The 19,460-nt window shown below is 28.9% G+C and overlaps 2 protein-coding genes across 2 annotated transcripts; one reads left to right on the top strand and one right to left on the bottom strand.

The window, feature by feature from the left end:
- The first annotated feature begins 5,283 nt into the window (after positions 1-5,283).
- LOC136988751 (uncharacterized) lies at positions 5,284-7,951 on the top strand. The gene has a single exon (XM_067286714.1). The coding sequence runs from the start codon at positions 5,392-5,394 to the stop codon at positions 7,699-7,701; it is 2,310 nt and encodes a 769-aa protein (XP_067142815.1). The 5' UTR covers positions 5,284-5,391; the 3' UTR covers positions 7,702-7,951.
- A 2,983-nt stretch (positions 7,952-10,934) lies between these two features.
- Positions 10,935-13,218, bottom strand: LOC136988804 (uncharacterized). The gene is made up of 2 exons (XM_067286768.1): positions 12,294-13,218; positions 10,935-12,262 (listed from the first exon to the last, which is right to left on the bottom strand). Exons 1-2 carry the CDS (start codon positions 13,194-13,196, stop codon positions 10,961-10,963), a joined length of 2,205 nt encoding a protein of 734 aa, XP_067142869.1. The 5' UTR covers positions 13,197-13,218; the 3' UTR covers positions 10,935-10,960.
- Between the last annotated feature and the right edge of the window lie 6,242 nt (positions 13,219-19,460).

The following is a 19,460-nucleotide window of genomic DNA, read 5'->3' as shown; positions in this document are numbered from 1 at the left end:
TGAGTAATAAGAATAATTATTTATTTAGAAATCTTAAGAATATATTATAACAAATGTTTCAAATAATTCAATTAAAATAATTCTGCGTTGGCGTTATAGTGACATTTTGGCCATAATTTAGAAAGAATTTTGTGAACACAGAAGAATTCATGGCGCTTATTCTTTTCATAACTAGCTTTTACCATAATATTGTATTTATAAATAAATATTTAGTTAAATATTATACAGTACTTTCGTTTGTTAATCGTCTTGGACCCTCAGCGATGTTTAAAATGAGCCGCAATTTGTATATATATACTTATTTTCACTGACATTTATAAAATTTGAACACAATAAAGAACTCTCAATGTAAAGACACAGTTTTACCTCTTTACTAACGATTTCTTATCCACCCTATCCTATGTATTGAACTACCCACAGAGCCTGTTAGCGGGACCGTAGATCTGGGGCTTCTTTTTTCCTTCCATTGAAGTTGTGGATCCTATCTAGCATTTTTCTACAGAATGCATGTACTGTACTTTTTTACACGGCGTTCTTCTTGCCTTTGCACGTCATACTTTTCCTGATAACAACGGAGTCATGCCAGTGATCTATGAAACTCCATTCTGGGGAAAATTTTTGAATTGAAATCACGGTATACATCAGAAGTTAGTATACAATTATTAGGGGCCTCCTAATCCTAAGCTTTCTATATCTGGTCTCGACGTTCATCTATTTAACACCCTTCTCGGGATTAACGAAGAACAGACAACAGCCGGACGACAGTGGAAGTTTATAAGTATACATTTTTTTTCAAATTGTAGCCCAATAATATGAATTACATTGAAATTTTCTTGTAAATTATACCGTTTTTGTAAAGGAACAGTAAACTCGTTTTGTATTTATATATTAATTTTGTAAATATTTCAAATTTATTTTTAATTTTAGAAAATTAAAAATTTATAAGTTATCACTTATATAATTTATAAACAGTTAAAATATTGTAATATAATTTAATGATGTTCTATATTTATTAGGATTTTGGAAGAAAAATCACTTTTAAATTTCAAAAATAGTTTTGATTGTTTTTCTATTAAAAATATTAATTTATTAATTACTTTGTAAACTAACCTGTAAAAATTTTATTCTTATCTCTGTAGTTATTTACAAATTGTTTTATCTTCAAAAATAACTTGATTTTATTTAGCATTATTTCGTATACAGAAATTTTTTAAGAGGAAAAAAAACTCAATTTTTGTACCTTTTAAATCAAAAATTTCATTGAAAAATGTCATTTATTTATTTATCTGTATAAAAAGCTTGAATTTCAGCTTCAAATCTATAAACATTTACCTTAAAGATTTAGTCGTTTTCATGAATTTTAAGTAGAGATAAGATTTAGTAGGACTTGTTACTTCATCTGCTCAGAGATAAAACTTTCCTGATATATTTTTTCCACACCTGACTCTAGGGTCCTTCTAAGAAAACTCTATTTCTTGCTATTTTATTACCATTTAGATTACTACTATTTTATTATCACTTACCCTTTAGATATATTTTGTTAAATTTTTATACAGAAAACTTGTAAATTTTTTGTATTCTAAATTAATTCTTGCAACAAAAAGAATTGATGGGACAGTTTACTGTTTGACAACTCTAATTTCTCTAATCTTCTCAGTTCGAGTCCAAAATTCTCTTTATCTAGGGAGAATTCATAATGTAAAGAGAAAAGTTCCCTCACCTTTTAAAAGAGGAAAAATTTTCAATTTTTTCTCCCTTAAAAAATGTTCGTTGACATTTTGGGTTCAGGAGGTCTCAAAACGTCAATATTTGAAAAAAAAAACCGGAAGGCCAAATCTGACACGATTCTAATATTTACCCGTGTTATATACATAATAGCCGGAAAAGTAAAAGGTCGTCGAACCATTTATAGATCAAATTTAAAGAAATTCGTCAAAATTCCACTATCGTACATTAACGTTAAACAACCTGGACATTAGATTTTTTTTAATTTAAATGCAGAAGATGAAAACAGATCTATTTGGAAGATCATAAGAAGCCTACGAATCGTATACTAAAAAATTCCTGTCGTATTATCCTATAACATTTACAAATCGTGTAAACAGAACTTTAATCTAATTTGCAAGATATAATTTAATAATTGACGCTACTCGAATATTTTACTTTTCGTTCTGATAACAATCAGACTTAATAATCGAATTCTGATTTTCTTTTTATATCAGTAATTGGACACTGATATAATAAGATCCTATTCCATATAAATTTAATTTCACATTCAAACATTACGCAAATATTTGCGTATTTATATTATAAATTTTACAATATTCGTTCTTTAAATTTTGAGCTTAATCATCTTTTCGGTGGTTCCTAGATGTTAAAAAGAAAGTAAGATTTTCTTTAATAAAGAATTAAATGCGTCACTTTTAATTAAACTTCTTTCTATTATATTTATCAAAATATTTTAATTCGATTTGTTAATTCGCACATTATTATATAGAGATAAATTGATATAAAAACATTAATGAGTCAGAGCATATTCTAATGTGCAACTGGATACAAAATGTGCAATAGAAATCTCATATTTGTGCAGTAATTAATTATCCAGTTCGGGTTTTATAAGTATTTATTTCTTCTGGTTGTGTTAAAATATTCAGCTAAATTACACAGTATACAAAAAAAAAAAAAAAAAAAAATTGTCCAAAGAAGAACTTGTTCAAAACGGAACCTGTCAAACCGGAAAAATATTCGGTACCATGCGATTCCGATTTACACAAGTTTTATTGTATATTTTATTCGGTCTACGAAAAAAAAGCAATGGAAGAAATGTTGCTAGGATTTACCATTTGTATTGAATATGTACTGTACAATAGATATTTTTTATGCAGCCGCAACATCCAAATCAATATTTTCATTTAAACTATAATCCATAACCACAGTGCATAGTAAATTATATCACATGCAGGCACACAGTGCGCATCGCATGCCTAACGATTAAGATTGAGTAGTGATTGAAATTAATAAATAATCATACAGATATAAGATTTGTATTATTGTCTTTATTTTCCATTTATGTCTTTTAGAACCTGTAGGATTTATAGGCTCGACGAAAACAAAACTGATATTTGTGCAGTAGGAAAAACAACAACCTTAGAATAAGGTAAAAAAGTACGGTAAAGAATCGTTTTGCCATATGAAGCCGGATATTTATTATTTATTTTTAGTAAAATACGGCTTACGTTTCCGTCTTCTTATTCACAAAGACAATAAGCAAATAGGTATTCAAAATATTCAAAATTTATAATGACTTATTTTCAGATACTTTAGATATATCTAACCCACTTTGCTGGACCATGAATCAAAACCAAGAGATCAAAAAACTTCAGGAACTTTTCATCTCTCACTACCCAGCCGCTTCCAAAGTGGGGCTGGCCAAACCTAAGATGAATATAATTGAAAAGGTCCTTTTAATGTCCATAAGGTAGAATTAAAAATAAAAAAAAGCATCTAAAATAATAGTGTAAAAATATATTATGGGATCAAAAACTTCCAAAACATCTTGAAATATTTACTGTATTTACGTTAAAACTAAAAGCATTCCCCGTTGCTGTCTAGGTACACTACTTATCCCATTGAGACATTAGGAGAGTGATACCTTCCTTGTAGAATTCGCGTAGCTGCTATTGGATCTATTACAACACTAGCTCCCTAATCTCTTCATATAAATTCCCGTCCCTTCAATGTTTTTTCATTAGGCCAAACATGTGAAAATCACATGGCGACAGATCAGAGATGTAGGGAGAATGGAACAACACTTCCTAATCACATTTCGTCATAGATCTTCCACAGACCGTCTCATAAAGACTCATGAATTATCAAACACCACTCCATCGATGAAGCGGTCTGGATGTTTCAATTTGACGCTCTATGTAGCTTGGAGTGTCCCGCGGTTACTTGTTGCATTGATAATGAATCCTTCTGGAAGAAATATATCGTCTGAGAGAATCCTGAATAAGAACTGCTCGTCTTGTACTTGATAACAGAAGGTGCTGAAGTGATGTCTTCATACACGTGGTTTTAAATAATTATACAGGGTATTCCGAAACTTTCTGATTGCATCATGTAAACCTCTATAAATTTCCAAATTTTTATGTAGTAGATTTTTATCAATTTATAATTTCTGATACACTATTAGTGTAAACAAAAGAAATTCAATTTTCTTAATAAAATTGATATTAGATGTAATTAGAGTAATTAAATGCTCTTTAAAACTTTTCATTCACGTACGAAACACTTTCTTATGAATATATATTGTAAATTAAAATTAAAAATTATTAAATATGTGATAAATTCCTAAATCTTCGATGATAAAGAATATAAATCAGAGTAAAATTTGTTACGGTAGCCCATAAATATGGAAATAATAGTTTTCATGATATCCTGAACTTTTCTTTCATGAAAATGAAAAATTAATTATTCTCGCTTGCATATTTTTCTATAAACAGTGGCATTTCCAAATAAGATTTACACAAGAAGAATTTTATAGTAGAAGTGCTAAATTAAGATTTAAATAAACTATTTATCGAAACTGAAGCGAAAAAAACAGGTTAAATTGTTTATTTGCACTTGCTGAAGCTATGAACAATAAAATTAATTTTAATTATAAAAACTATATTTATAACAAGTGACTTGTTTAATGCAGCATTTATAAATACTGTACTCCAATATGTCAATGAGACGTAGTCTGTTAGTTTAGCTTTCAATTAAATATAATTTTTTGCTTTATTAAATGTTAATATACACAAACCCTTTAATAAAATAAAACATTTTTTATAAGTGACACTGAAATTGTTTAAAAATTTAATTGTTATATACATATCATTGAATGTGTGTGCACTCGCGTGTGTGTGTATACGTGTATACATACAATATATTATATGATGTATGTATATATGTGGTCCGTGGGTGTGATAGGTACTGTGTATAACTAAAAACAATTATATCGAATTTATCATTAAATTCCATTCAATTTTAAATCGTTATAATATTATAGTTATAGTTATAACTATAACTATAAAATTACAATGATTTAAAATTGAATTAAATATTTTTAAACTATAATATTAAATAACCTTATGTAAAATTGTTTGTCTAAAAAACTCCTTATCTCGACAACAGAGAAAATAGTAGTTACAGCTTCCGGGAGTTATCACGTCACAACCCGGTGACCTTCGATTCCATAGGAAATACCGGCAAGTTTCGCAAAGTTTATGTCAAAGTTTATATTTGAAACGTTCTTCGATCGTGATTAAAGAGAACGTAGGCACTTCAACCAATCAGAGAACTCTGTTGCAATGACGTTTTTCTATGATTTAAACTGCGTCTCATTGGATAATGCTTTTACACTTGAAAAACGTCTCAGATCTAAAGAAGCAGCTACGAGTTAGTCACGACAATATGAAGGAAAGTATCTATTTAGTTATCCTATTCACTGTCTGCTTAGCTGAAGGCCAAACAACGGAAGAACTAGAACAATTAGTAGCATATTGTTCTATTTTCCATAAAAATATTAATGAAAATCCAAATTGGAATAAGTGTCTATTGGAAAATTCTTCATTGAAACAACTTGGACCAAACAATTCAACGGCATTTAATAACAACAAATGCTTTTGCGACGAAGACTGTCATCAATACGGTGATTGTTGTCCGGATATTCTTACTTCTTCTAACAGTTCCTGGAGATGTCGATACTTCCAGTTTATCCCAGGTATGTATATTTACATGATACAAACTTGTCCTTTAGACTGGAGCGACGACGATGTAAGACAACTGTGCGAAAATGAGCTTTTTTCTCTGGCAAAACAAGGAAAATTTAACCACTATTTACAAGATATACCTGTTTACTCCTTGGACAATAACATCATTTATAGAAATGTATTCTGTGCGAAATGCAATCGAGATACGAATTTGCAAAAGTGGAATATTAGTTTCAGTTGTGACAAAAAAATTAAAAATATAACTTTAAACAATGCAGTGTATCAACCAGCTGATAAAAAATGGAGAATAGAACGACTAAACAAAACAGACATTATTTGTAAAATTGATATACCAGAATTAAGAACGTGGAATCAAGTTAAAACTATCTTTAACGGAAGAAGATGTAAAGGTGTTTCTTCGTGTTCTGGTAACTGGAAGAAAATTGACGAAATACAAAAATGCAGTGAGTTTACAGAAGAAGGATATTATTTTTCTAATGAAGATAATATTCATTATAAAAATCCATATTGTGCTTTATGCAACTATATAGATATAAAACAATTGAATTGTAATGGTGGTACAAGATTGTTCTCAGATGCTTTCGGATTAAAACCATGGTATCCGTCGTTAATTGATTTCAACTTCGATTGGAATTCAGAAAACGAGTGTAATCCCCAACAACTGTTCGATCCTATTTCCAACATTTGTTTTAATATGTCATGTGACGAATCACATATTAGAAGAGGAATTCAGTGTGTCCCAAATAACACAACAAACAGTCTACAGAAATCTTGCACCACAATTGTGTTTAGCAGAGATTCATTCTCTATTTTAGACAACCATACAATTTTTATTAACTACACTAATAAAAACTATTCCAGCAGTCAGTACGAACCAATAATTGTTAACGGAGAATTAAAGGAAGTGTTAATATGTGCCGACGAAATTATCGGTTTCAATTTTTCTCCCGTTCAATATTGGATGTCGGAAATTGGTCTTTTAATATCCATTGTTTGTCTATTAATTCACTTGATCATCTATTTGTTGCTGCCCAAATTGCATAATCTTCCGGGTAAAATCTTAATATGTTTGTCTTTGTCATTGTTGATTGCCCAATTATCCTTCTTGTTAGGTGCCTACGATTCCCACGTTTCTACCTGGCATTGTGTTCTATTTGCAATCGTCACTCATTTTAGTTACTTAGCAGCATTTTTCTGGATGAACGTCATGGCTTTTGACATTTATCGTACTTTCTGTAAGGCGAAATCCAGTTCGAATCACTCTCGGACATTTGTATTATATTCTGTATACTCGTGGGTTTCTTCGACGCTAATTATTTTTGCTTCGTTGATCATGAATTTCGTCTTTCCAGAAAACTTGTATTCTCCGAATTATGGGAGAAATGTTTGTTGGATCAGTGAAAAACGAAGCTTACTTGTGTTTTTTGCTTTTCCGCTTTTTGTTTTGTTGACGGTTAATATAATCTTTTTTTTTCTGACCGCTAGAAGTCTATTGAAAACTACGAGAGAAACCAAAATGGTTAATAAAGTCTCTGATAAAGTGCGATTTATTCTGTATATAAAAATTGCTCTGATGCTGGGTTTGACTTGGATTTTTGGCTTTATAGCGACTTTAACCAACGTTTCTCTGCTGTGGTACCCATTTATAATTTTTAATTCCCTGCAAGGCGCTTTTATTTTCGTATCATTCACCGTGAAAAAGAAGATATTCGATTCCTTAAAGGAAAGGATTTTTGGAAAAAGCTCCAAAAAGAAATATCGCGTAGGACAATTGAAACAATGTACGAGTTCTTCGAACCTTTCGACAATTCAAACATCTTTGACGACATCACTTTCTGCTTCACTTCCCGTTCTTTCTAATCAAGCAGAGGTAATTAAAGCTATAATAAATAACGGAAAGTATCAAGATACTAAAGGAAATATTTAAAATTAGGACCTATGAGCAATTAATCCTAAATTTTCGAAAAAATATATATTTTAAAATAATTAAAATAATTCATTGAATTCGAATAAAATCAGTGTAATAAATTATATCTTGAATCAAAAAACCAGAAGAGAAGTATTTATTTCTCTTATTTTCAGTAGTGAAATAATGTGAAGTGTTATCTATTGTGATATCAAAGCTTGCTGTTAATACTTTTTACTTAATTATTATAGTTTTTATCGATTGTATTGATAAAATCTGATAAAAAAAATTGATCTAAAATAATTTTATCAAGTTTATTTAAAATCGTATTGATTTGTATCAGTTAAAAAATTTTGATCTGTTTCGTTTGAATGAACAAATCTGTAATTAAAAGATATTGGCATTTAGTACTTATTTCTTATACAATATGTGTAATATTCGAAATAATTATTTAAAAAATAGTTCTGCCAATATAAAATAATATTCCTTTACTTTGGATGCATGAGTAAGTTGTAAAATATTGTAATATATATATTTTATAATATATTAAATATAAGCAGTCTTTAAAATTGTGTATAATATATTTATTTTATAAATGAACAGCTATTTGAACATCAGCCTCATAGAATGTTTCAGTTTTTAATGAATGTAATCTGCGTTACTTTATAAAACGTATGAAAAATGTAGAAACTGTTCGAAGTTTCTGTTAAGGTACAGTTGTTTTTATTTTGTAAATAAATAAATATTTTTATTTTATAAAGATGTTTACTAGATATAATATTTTATTATAAAAATGTTTAAAATTCTACACTATAATGTAACTTTTCTCTCGGTTGCCATGAAAAAGAATAGTTAAACTTTTTTTAATTATGAATTTATATTAAAAACATTAAAAATTACACAAAATTATTACGTTTAGTATAAATACAGCTCTGCAATTCATTCCGGTAAAGATGTTCTATATCTGTCATAACCCTCTCAACACATGCGTCATCATTAATTTGGATAAAAAAAAACACTAAAGAATACAAATAAGGTCATAATCAAGATTTAATATATGCACGTTCCCCCAGATGAGACTGGTATAATCTTAGATTATCGCTGTATTAATAAATATTACTTCGCTCCTGTCATCATAAATCATACAAGTTGGGGCAACTTTAGAACTATTTATTTACATTCCCACACACAATTATAATAATAAAAAAAATTCAGGAATAGTATACAATAGATTTTAATATATTTACTTAACTGATAAGACTCACGAGCAATACTAAAAATTATAATATAAAAATAAATAATTGATATTTAGATAAAAGCAAAGTTTTTAGAACCGAAAAACAATTGCCAAAAATTTTAATTCGCTTAACAAAATTAAATAGAAATGATAGAAGTTATTTAATTTATACATATTTATATATTTATTATATAAACTTTATAATGAATATTTCATAATCGAGGCGAATCTATTGCAATAGATTACGAAATATTTGCAACAACGTGGCTTGACGTTAACGTTTTTAAGGTTGTTACATTATGTCACAACTTTAAGAAAACAGTTTTTTCCCTTTATAAAAATAGATTTTAATAATTACGATAGTTATAAAAATACTAAAATACATTTTTGGGCTGCAATTTGAAAAAAATTGTAGACAAATAAATTCCCACTGTCTATCTGCTTTTACTTAATCTCGAGAAGAGTTAGATAGATGAAAGAAGAGACAAGAAATGGAAAGTTTAGGGACAGAAGGGCCCAATTAACTGTATAAGAACGTCCGATGCAAACCGGAAGTCACGTTATTTTAATTCAAAACCATTCCCCAGAAAGCAGCTAATAGATGACCGAGACGACTCTATTGTTATAGGAAAAGTATGATATACAGGGGCAAGCCACTACTAATTTGAGGTGGAGAACATATATTTTAAATTAAATAAATTAAAAATATGATTCAAAATTGCAGTCCGGCATTGTGACGATGTCAGAATAAATAATAGCTGGTTCGATTTTCATTGATAATTAAAATACGAATAACAATTTTTATTTTAAAATAATTAATTAGTAATTTCTATATGCTTTATAATTTTCTACTCCAAATAAAGCTTTAAACTTATTCTTTGAGTATCCAAAATATTTCAATATCATTTATGCAGATCTACCAAACGATGTTTACATAAACAAATATCATAATTATTTTCACATAATTATTACATTTTAATAGATTAATGATAAATTAAACAATCTATATCAAGATTCAATGTAATTTCTGTAATTACATTGTCTAGTTCTATTTAAGAAAAATATCAAGATAACTCTACTCAGAAATAAAATACTTTTCAAGGTGTTTATATACTTAAACATTACTTTAAAGTATTGTTTATGAATTATTAATTTTCCACAATTTGTATTTAGATTTTCTTCTTTGGAAATGATAGAGCAAGATTTTTTAATCATATATTTCAGCATAAAAACAATAAAAAAATTGTTATGTCATTAACAAATGACATAAGCATTTGTTAATGATATGAAAGAGTCAACTTCAAATTTTAATAAATTAAAATTATATTAAAGGAAATATTAAAGAGTAATAAATTTAGTACTCTAAAATGGTTTGCAAAAATTTTCGATAGAAATACACAAGCAAACTTTTTATGTTGAATTTGTATCACAACTTTATTCATTTATATATACAAATCAAAATTAATTTATATTAACAAATATAGAAAGTATATTAATCATAATATTCAAAAAACTCATTATAGTAAACATTTTAGAAAGATTTCATAATAAACAAATTTAAGTAGCAGAGCTTTTTTAATTTTTCCATGAATAAAAGAATAAATATACAAAATGTCTGGAATCATTTAAATCTTTATTTATAGTAAATCAGGTCATTAGCGTAGTTTATACTTAAAATCTACTTAATCAAAACAAGGTTTGAACAGGTTAATTATAATTTATTCTTTATTAAAGCTAAATAATATTGTAAAAACTTGTATTAGAATAGAAACAAGAAATTGTAAAGAAACATTATTTTGTTTTAGTACTTTATTCTTTACTTTTGCTCTAAGCAAAGAAAACGTAAAGCTTCTTAGACACAGTTTAATTTAAAAACGAAATTTTTTTCTTAAGTAACAATTTTCTTTTTCTGGTATTAACACTTTACACATTCTTATTTCATACTGATAAAGTAATATATCAGTTTTCTAATATCCGAAAATATTATTTAAACATTTTAAAAATGTAATTTCCTGTTGTTAATTGAGCAAACTTTTAAATACTTCACTTAGCTTCTTGGTATTTTTTATTGTTTATTATAGCTTTAATTATCTCTGCTTGATTACAAAGAACGGGAAGTGAAGCAGAAAGTGATGTCGTCAAAGATGTTTGAATTGTCGAAAGGTTCGAAGAACTCGTACATTGTTTCAATTGTCCTACGCGATATTTCTTTTTGGAGCTTTTTCCAAAAATCCTTTCCTTTAAGGAATCGAATATCTTCTTTTTCACGGTGAATGATACGAAAATAAAAGCGCCTTGCAGGGAATTAAAAATTATAAATGGGTACCACAGCAGAGAAACGTTGGTTAAAGTCGCTATAAAGCCAAAAATCCAAGTCAAACCCAGCATCAGAGCAATTTTTATATACAGAATAAATCGTACTTTATCAGAGAATTTATTAACCCTTTTGGTTTCTCTCGTAGTTTTCAATAGACTTCTAGCGGTCAGAAAAAACAAGATTATATTAACCGTCAACAAAACAAAAAGCGGAAAAGCAAAAAACACAAGTAAGCTTCTTTTTTCACTGATCCAACAAACGTTTCTCCCATAATTCGGAGAATACGAGTTTTCTGGAAAGACGAAATTCATGATCAACGATGCAAAAATAATTAGCACCGAAGAAACCCACGAGTATACAGAATATAATACAAATGTCCGAGAGTGATTCGAACTGGATTTCGCCTTACAGAAAGTACGATAAATGTCAAAAGCCATGACGTTCATCCAGAAAAATGCTGCTAAGTAACTAAAATGAGTGACGATTGCAAATAGAACACAATGCCAGGTAGAAACGTGGGAATCGTAGGCACCTAACAAGAAGGATGATTGGGCAATCAACAATGACAAAGACAAACATATTAAGATTTTACCCGGAAGATTATGCAATTTGGGCAGCAACAAATAGATGATCAAGTGAATTAATAGACAAACGATGGATATTAAAAGACCAATTTCCGACATCCAATATTGGACGGGAGAAAAATTGAAACCGATAATTTCGTCGGCACATATTAACACTTCCTTTAATTCTCCGTTAACAATTATTGGTTCGTACTGACTGCTGGAATAGTTTTTATTAGTGTAGTTAATAAAAATTGTATGGTTGTCTAAAATAGAGAATGAATCTCTGCTAAACACAATTGTGGTGCAAGATTTCTGTAGACTGTTTGTTGTGTTATTTGGGACACACTGAATTCCTCTTCTAATATGTGATTCGTCACATGACATATTAAAACAAATGTTGGAAATAGGATCGAACAGTTGTTGGGGATTACACTCGTTTTCTGAATTCCAATCGAAGTTGAAATCAATTAACGACGGATACCATGGTTTTGATCGGAATACCTACAGAAGGTAAAACATCTATAAAGCAATTTAAATTATTTATATCTATATAATTGCATACAGCACAATATGGATTTTTATAATGAATATTATCCTCGTTAGAAAAATAATATTTTTCTTCTGTAAACTCACTGCATTTTCGTATTTCGTCAATTTTCTTCCAGTTACCAGAACACGAAGAAACACCTTTACATCTTCTTCCGTTGAAGATAGTTTTAACTTTTCTCCATGAGCTTAACTCTGGTATATTAATTATGCAAGTAATATTTGTTCCGTCATCTAGCTGTATTCTCCATTCTTTATCAGCTGGTTGATACACTGCATTGTTTAAAGTTATATTTTTAATTTTTTTGTCACAACTGAAACTAATATTCCACTTTTGCAAATTCGTATCTCGATTGCATTTCGCACAGAATACATTTCTATAAATGATGTTATTGTCCAAGGAATAAACAGGTATATCTTGTAAATAGTGGTTAAATTTTCCTTGTTTTGCCAGAGAAAAAAGCTCATTTTCGCACAGTTGTCTTACATCGTCGTCGTTCCAGTCTAAAGGACAAGTTTGTATCATGTAAATATACATACCTGGGATAAACTGGAAGTATCGACATCTCCAGGAACTGTTAGAAGAAGTAAGAATATCCGGACAACAATCACCGTATTGATGACAGTCTTCGTCGCAAAAGCATTTGTTGTTATTAAATGCCGTTGAATTGTTTGGTCCAAGTGGTTTTAATGAAGAAATTTCTGATACACACTTATTCCAATTAGATTCTTTATAGATATTTCTAAAAAACATATTACAGTACGCCACTAATTGTTCTTCGTTATTTATTTTTCTATCTTCAACTAAGCAGACAGCGAATAGGATAACGAAACAGATGTTTCCTTTCATTCCGTCGTCGTTTTATCTTAGGTCTATTGCCACAACAAACATTTTTAAGCAATAAAGACAGTATTCAACGAAAAGAAATTTAAATCATAAGTAATGTTGAAATGGATTTCTCTGATTGGCTAAAGAGAATTCATTCTCTTTAATCTCAGTCGAACGTTTCAAGTATGAACATAAACTTGCGAAAGTTATTGTTACCGACATTTCCTGCCCAGGTGAATGTCGTCGGGTTGTGATGTAATACTTCCAGCATATACTGAATGTCATTTTCTTTCTGTTTTTAAGATAAATATAAATTTCTCCCTCGAAAGTTTGACTTAAAATTATTTAATATTAAAAAATATATTTAGTTCAAATTTAAATATATTTATCATGTATCATAATGTATGCAATATTCTACTATTTTAGTATACTCCAAATTCGAAATATACAGACAGAGCTAATCTATTCTATAACCCATTTAAATCGACAGAAGATAATGAGAAAGATTTTAGGTTGAAGAAATTCTCTATATCAGTAGATGCGTCGAGTAAGTGGAAAGCGTACGGAAGATTGAAAAGGCGGAAAGTGGAAAGTATTTTTCAGCCTGACATGTGTCGTGCTGAATCGAATGATTTTGATACTAAATTTACTTCTAAAGTATAATTTTCATGTTTTTTATATTCTTTAATATATTTATTTTGTTTGTACAAAATGCAGAAATAATTTTTAACGATACGATAGCCTTGATGATTATTATAAAAATTTTCGTTAGGCTTAAAATCGACGAAAATTCAACACGAAGCGACACGCAACGGAGAAAAATTCAACAGGAAGCGATACGCAACGGAGAAAAATTTGAACATCGGACAGGTTAATGTATTTTTTCGTACAAAGTCGGAAACTGGAACAAATCATTAACTGGAAGGACCCCAGTCCCCAATTGGTTCCACTTATCGACGCTCTACTGTATTCGAATTCTCGGGTACTTGGAAAGCTTACTGAAGATTAAAAAAAAAATCAAAGTATTTTTCTAGCCTAAGATATTTAAGTACAAGCTGTGTCACGACTGAATATTGTCTTTAATAGATTACGACTACACAACACCCGGACTGAACTTCTCTCTTACTCCCTTCTATACTTGGAGACAATCTTTTAAACATTTTTCTGTTTTATATATGTATATCAGAACTCCCAAATGTTGACATTTTGCACAGATCGTCCACTTTTAGAGGATGTTATGATTTTAGTTTATAAAACAAATATTAAATTGTATTAATATTGATTAATAGTAATTTCGTGTTGTCGATCCACAAAAATCGCTTCCTTTCTCACCTGACTGGTGCGCCCAAATTTGAGCTACAAAATTTAATAGCTCAAATTTGGGTGCACCAGTCAGGTGAGAAAGGAAGCGATTGCCTTCTCAAAACCTCCCAAATGGTAAAAATTCAAACAAAGAAGGAATAAAAAGAAAAACAGACAAAGAAAACAAAAAGATCAATAAAATATTAGTGATAAAAAAATTAAAAATTGATAATAAACTGCATAAAATTTTGGATAAACCAGTTCCCGCTCTCCCTTTCAACCGGTGACTCCATAAGCCCAAGGGATGAAAGAATTTGAAAACAAAACATCGTGTTGTCAATAAAGTAACTATTTTTTATATTTAAAAATAATGGAAAAGTTGAATTGCGTTCATTCTTATTTGTTAAATTTAATTTATATACAATTTTCTTTGGGAGAGTAGATATTAGTTAATATTAATAATTTAGATTTGTAGACTATATTTTTTGTAAATTAAATACAAGGATTGTATATAAAAGATGAGAAAATAGAAGATTTTTTTTGTTTGAATTTATTTAAATATAAAAAATATATAAAATTATTAAATGTTTTATATACAGGTATACTTCGAGTTATTCTCGAGTCGTTCTCGATTATACGTCGTTTGTCAAAAAAGTACAGTCAAACCTGTTTTTATGCGGTGGATAGGAACCGCATAAAAAAACGCACAAATAAAAAATCGCACAAAAAAAAGACCGCATAAAAACAGGTTTGACTGTACATGGAAAAATAAAAATCAAGTTTAAGTCATTTTATTCGCCTTTACATCCGTCCGCCACAAATAAGTCGTGATATCACTAGAAAAGCGTTAAAAGCACATAAAATCATATTAAAATATGTACATTTACAGTAGGTGTTAATATAATCTTCATAAATCCTAGAGAACGAAACATGAAAACATCTGTGTTTCTGTGTTGTCGTCTTATTTAGCGGTCTTTAAGTGCTCATTATTGGCGTCTTACGTCGCCTCTCCTGGAACCAATTACCGACGTAAGGCGAGGTATACCTGTATATTTATTGAAAATATAACCGTTAGAGATGCACAAATTTCTCGAAATATCAAAATAATGTTATTGTTATCATTTATTTATCTATCATTTTAAAGTAAAATAAGAAAAACACTTTTAAAGTATTACACGTTAATATAAAAATTTATCTTATTTTTCTTACAGAAAAAATTTCCAGTATTACTCTCCGAACCTGTATTCAAATTAGTATATTTCAGTTTGTTACAAAGACCACCATAAACATCCTTAAAAATATCAAACACAAACAAAAATTTATTTCTTGTTAAATTATAGCAACCACTATATAAAAGAAATAATACCAAAACAACCGTAAATCAGACAAATGTGTATATTAAATAAAATTACAACAGAATTAATGTACAGTATTCTCCGCATCAACAGGGGACAAGTTCAAAGTCTTCCTGTGAATGTTTAAAACTTAGGATAACTCCGAGCCTATATACGTTTCTTTTAAAACATAGATACATTTCTAAGAAACAGTTTAATAAATCAGCAACGAGTTGCTCATCTTTCCCGGCAACATTTAAAATTTTGGTGGCGTCATCTGTTATCATATTTCATTATTAAAAAAACTTTTTATATTTTTAATTATTATAAAATAGCAAAAGGCTTGACTTTGAGGGCAGAGATGGGATTCGTAAAAAATTGTAAATGCTAATAATAAGTAAAATCGTCATTACGTCCGATCCTACTAGAGATACATACGACCCCCATTATCTCCCCACCCTGACTTTTAACCACCAAAATTTAATAGCATCAGTCCCCTTAATAAACAACCCTCACTGTCAAATTTCAGAAATCTTCGACAAAAAGCACGGGAGATATTAAGCTTCAAACAGTGTGAACAAAATCGTGCCCCCCCACACACAGAAATCCAAACATATAGAAATTACCCCCCCCCCAAAAAAAAACTTTTTTGCATTTCTCGACGTTTCAGAGCCCAGAAATGAGCCCAAAAATGTAAAAAAATTGGGGAAAGTAATTTTTTGCCAAATCACCATCCTTTCTCTGTTATAACAGCCGGGAAAGTAAACATTATACAGTACTGTCACATTATGCAAAATAAGTTAAATAAAGCACTGTACAGCATTTACAGCGAAACCGCAAGAATAGATATTGCTACATGGTTGATACAGCGTAACTATGTGAGTGGTAGAGACTAGGAAAACTGTTGACAAAGAGATGATTTATCTCTGTTCAGACAAACGGGTGCGCTGGAAATTTATGAGTTTCTAATTTTTTTAATTTAATATTTATTTAAATTTTCAAAACGAAAGTAACTGAAACAGAGGTTAAAATATGGTGTATAAAATTAAACTTAACAATATTTTTCTAATTGGTGTTACTTTTTATATTAAATAAAATAGATACAACTTTATTTATCTGATGAATCATTTAATAAAAATGAATAGAAAACGATTTAAAATAAAATTATATTCGAGTTTATTATATAACATCTATTGTTGTCGTTATATCCTACGTTAAAACATTATATCGTTTTATTGCAAACTTTTATTTCAGACTACAATCGATCATTTATGAAAAAAGACAATAGATAATTTTATTTAATACTTTTCAACCACTAAAACTTTAAAATCTAACTTACAAAATAAAATGATGCAAAATTTTCATTTATTTTTCTTGTAAAACGAATAAAAAATACTTAAATTCTTAATAATTATTCGATTTATTGATATCTTTAATTGAATTATGTCTAAGTATAGTGGTTTCTATTATTATTATTATTCTTTGTTTCTTTTTTTCATAACTGAAAAAAAGAAACAAACAACAATAATAATAATAACCAAAGAATAACTACAATATCAATTTTTAGCCTAAAGAAACAATTTCTGTTCCTGTAAGTCTGTTGTTTATTTTTTCCAGTTTGTAGTTATAAAAATGATTCTGTCTTCCCTCCAAATAATAATAAAACATTATAGTTATTACATATATATCTTCAATAATTCGAAATTGTTGTTGTTATAATTATTATTCTGCCTTTTTAATTTATTTAAATATTTTCAAAATTAATTTATTTATCAAGTCAAAAAATATTATTTGACATTGATGGAGCATTATGTGATCAGAATACCAATAAACAAAATTAGTTATTTATGTTAGGTTAAAAATAGTTGGCTCTATCTGTTCAGCTGTTTAAAAAATGTTTAACTTTTGTTTAAAAAAATAAACTTAGATTCCATTACTGGCAATCTTGCTAAATTATGTTTGTTTTCTTATATACATTAAAATTTAGATTATTTTATAGTTTACTATTCTAAAGTTTTTAATTATTTATACTTTCCTTCTAAATAGATCTTGATATCAAAATAATTATTTATTTATTTCAATATACCACAGAAAAGAAATTAATAATATAAATTTTTATTATATGAGGGGTGTCCGATATTAAAGATACAAACCAAAATTACACCAACATTTACAATTAAAGAAAATATTTAATACATTCCACAAAAACTACATACTTTTGCTTATTTCTGGACATAATTGCCGTAAACGTTGAGACATCCCAGATTGACACCAGTTTGAACATCCCTTCACGGTACTGCTGCTTGAAGTAGTCCAGGTGTCTTCCAATTCCTCCTGATCCGCAAAGCGTTTCCCCACTAAAAATTTCTTTAAAGGTTCAAATAAATGAAAATCCGAGGAAGCTAAATCTTGACTATACTGAGGATGTTGCAGAACCTCCCAATTCCACTGTGCCAACCACAGTTTGGTTTGATTTGATGTATGGAGTATAATCCAGATTTATAGTCCAAACTGGAGTCAGACAGATTATCCTGGAACATGTAGCTTCACATTGTTTTATTTACACTTTTGGAGCATTAATCACACAAACTCCAGTTGTACTGTAGTTACGCATGGATAAACTTACCAATTATTACTAATTTTATCCAATTTTGTTAAATTATAATTGTAATAATAATAACTTTCACATAATGCATTAACAGCCTAATTTATATTTGCTTAAGTGTATACTATACCAAAATGCATTTCAGACCTGCTAGATTTCAGTCCCTCTTCAGTTGGCTTTTCTTATGAATGTATATACTTAAAAATTAAACTTTTGGCTGACATTTATGGTATACTTTATATAAAAGTTTTCAATAAATTATCACACTAGATGTATTTGTCCAGCAAAACACATCTCAGAACTGCATGTTCCTGAAGAGTAGATAGTTGCTTGCATTACTGTTATAAGCAGTCTGATGGCATTATTATTAAAGACAATAAGAAAACACGAAAGAAAATGAAAAATTCGATCGAAAGTACTATCTGTTTTGGTTTCCTTTGTTATAAAATCTAAAAATAAGTCAGAAATCTGATTATTATTATGAGCATGAAAAATATTTATGGAAGCTACTAATCAAATTGCTTAAGACAATATCTTATATGTCAAGCTGTAATTAAAATTGAGATATATTACAGAATATTAAATCAGTTACTATAGGCATACCTTGCTTTAGAGTGCTTTACTAATATGGCACTATTCAATTATATTCAAGTTTTTTGTTTTCAGCAGCCTTTCAGTATGGTTTTACCATAGTATTATTATTAATTATACTGATTACGAATGCTTATTTAGTGAGAATGTAGTTTAACTGAAAATAATGACATTTGTTGACTGGACTGCAATTATCAAATTACAGACCTGTAGATTGCCACAGTTGTTTGTCTGTGTGTTAGTCTTTCCTTAATGTCAAGAATGGAGTTAGATAATATATGGAAAGCTCAGGGGCCTGAGGCCCAATTAATGTGATTTTTTAAATTAAAATATTAAAAATTGCAGCCCATCATTGTGATGATGTCACAATAAGTAATTATTAATTTTATTTTACTCTATCTTTTAAAAATTTAAGGCGGCTCTCATTTACTTAACTTTTTTCTTAAACACAAA

Source organism: Centruroides vittatus, unplaced genomic scaffold, assembly GCF_030686945.1.
Source record: "Centruroides vittatus isolate TY-2023 unplaced genomic scaffold, ASM3068694v2 scaffold_386, whole genome shotgun sequence".
NCBI classification, from domain to species: domain Eukaryota; kingdom Metazoa; phylum Arthropoda; class Arachnida; order Scorpiones; family Buthidae; genus Centruroides; species Centruroides vittatus.
Note: the sequence above shows the minus strand (reverse complement) of the source record. Positions and strands in the feature narration are given on the sequence as shown.

What these genes read in the sequence shown, in the direction of transcription:
- LOC136988804 (XM_067286768.1), bottom strand. Translation starts at nt 13,196, where the DNA reads ATGAAAGGAAACATCTGTTTCGTTATCCTATTCGCTGTCTGCTTAGTT. An exon ending in TACCTTCTGTAGGTATTCCG is followed by an intron (nt 12,263 to 12,293) that starts ATCAAAACCATG and finishes TCGTTAATTGAT; the next exon opens with TTCAACTTCGATTGGAATTC.
- LOC136988751 (XM_067286714.1), top strand. Translation starts at nt 5,392, where the DNA reads ATGCTTTTACACTTGAAAAACGTCTCAGATCTAAAGAAGCAGCTACGA.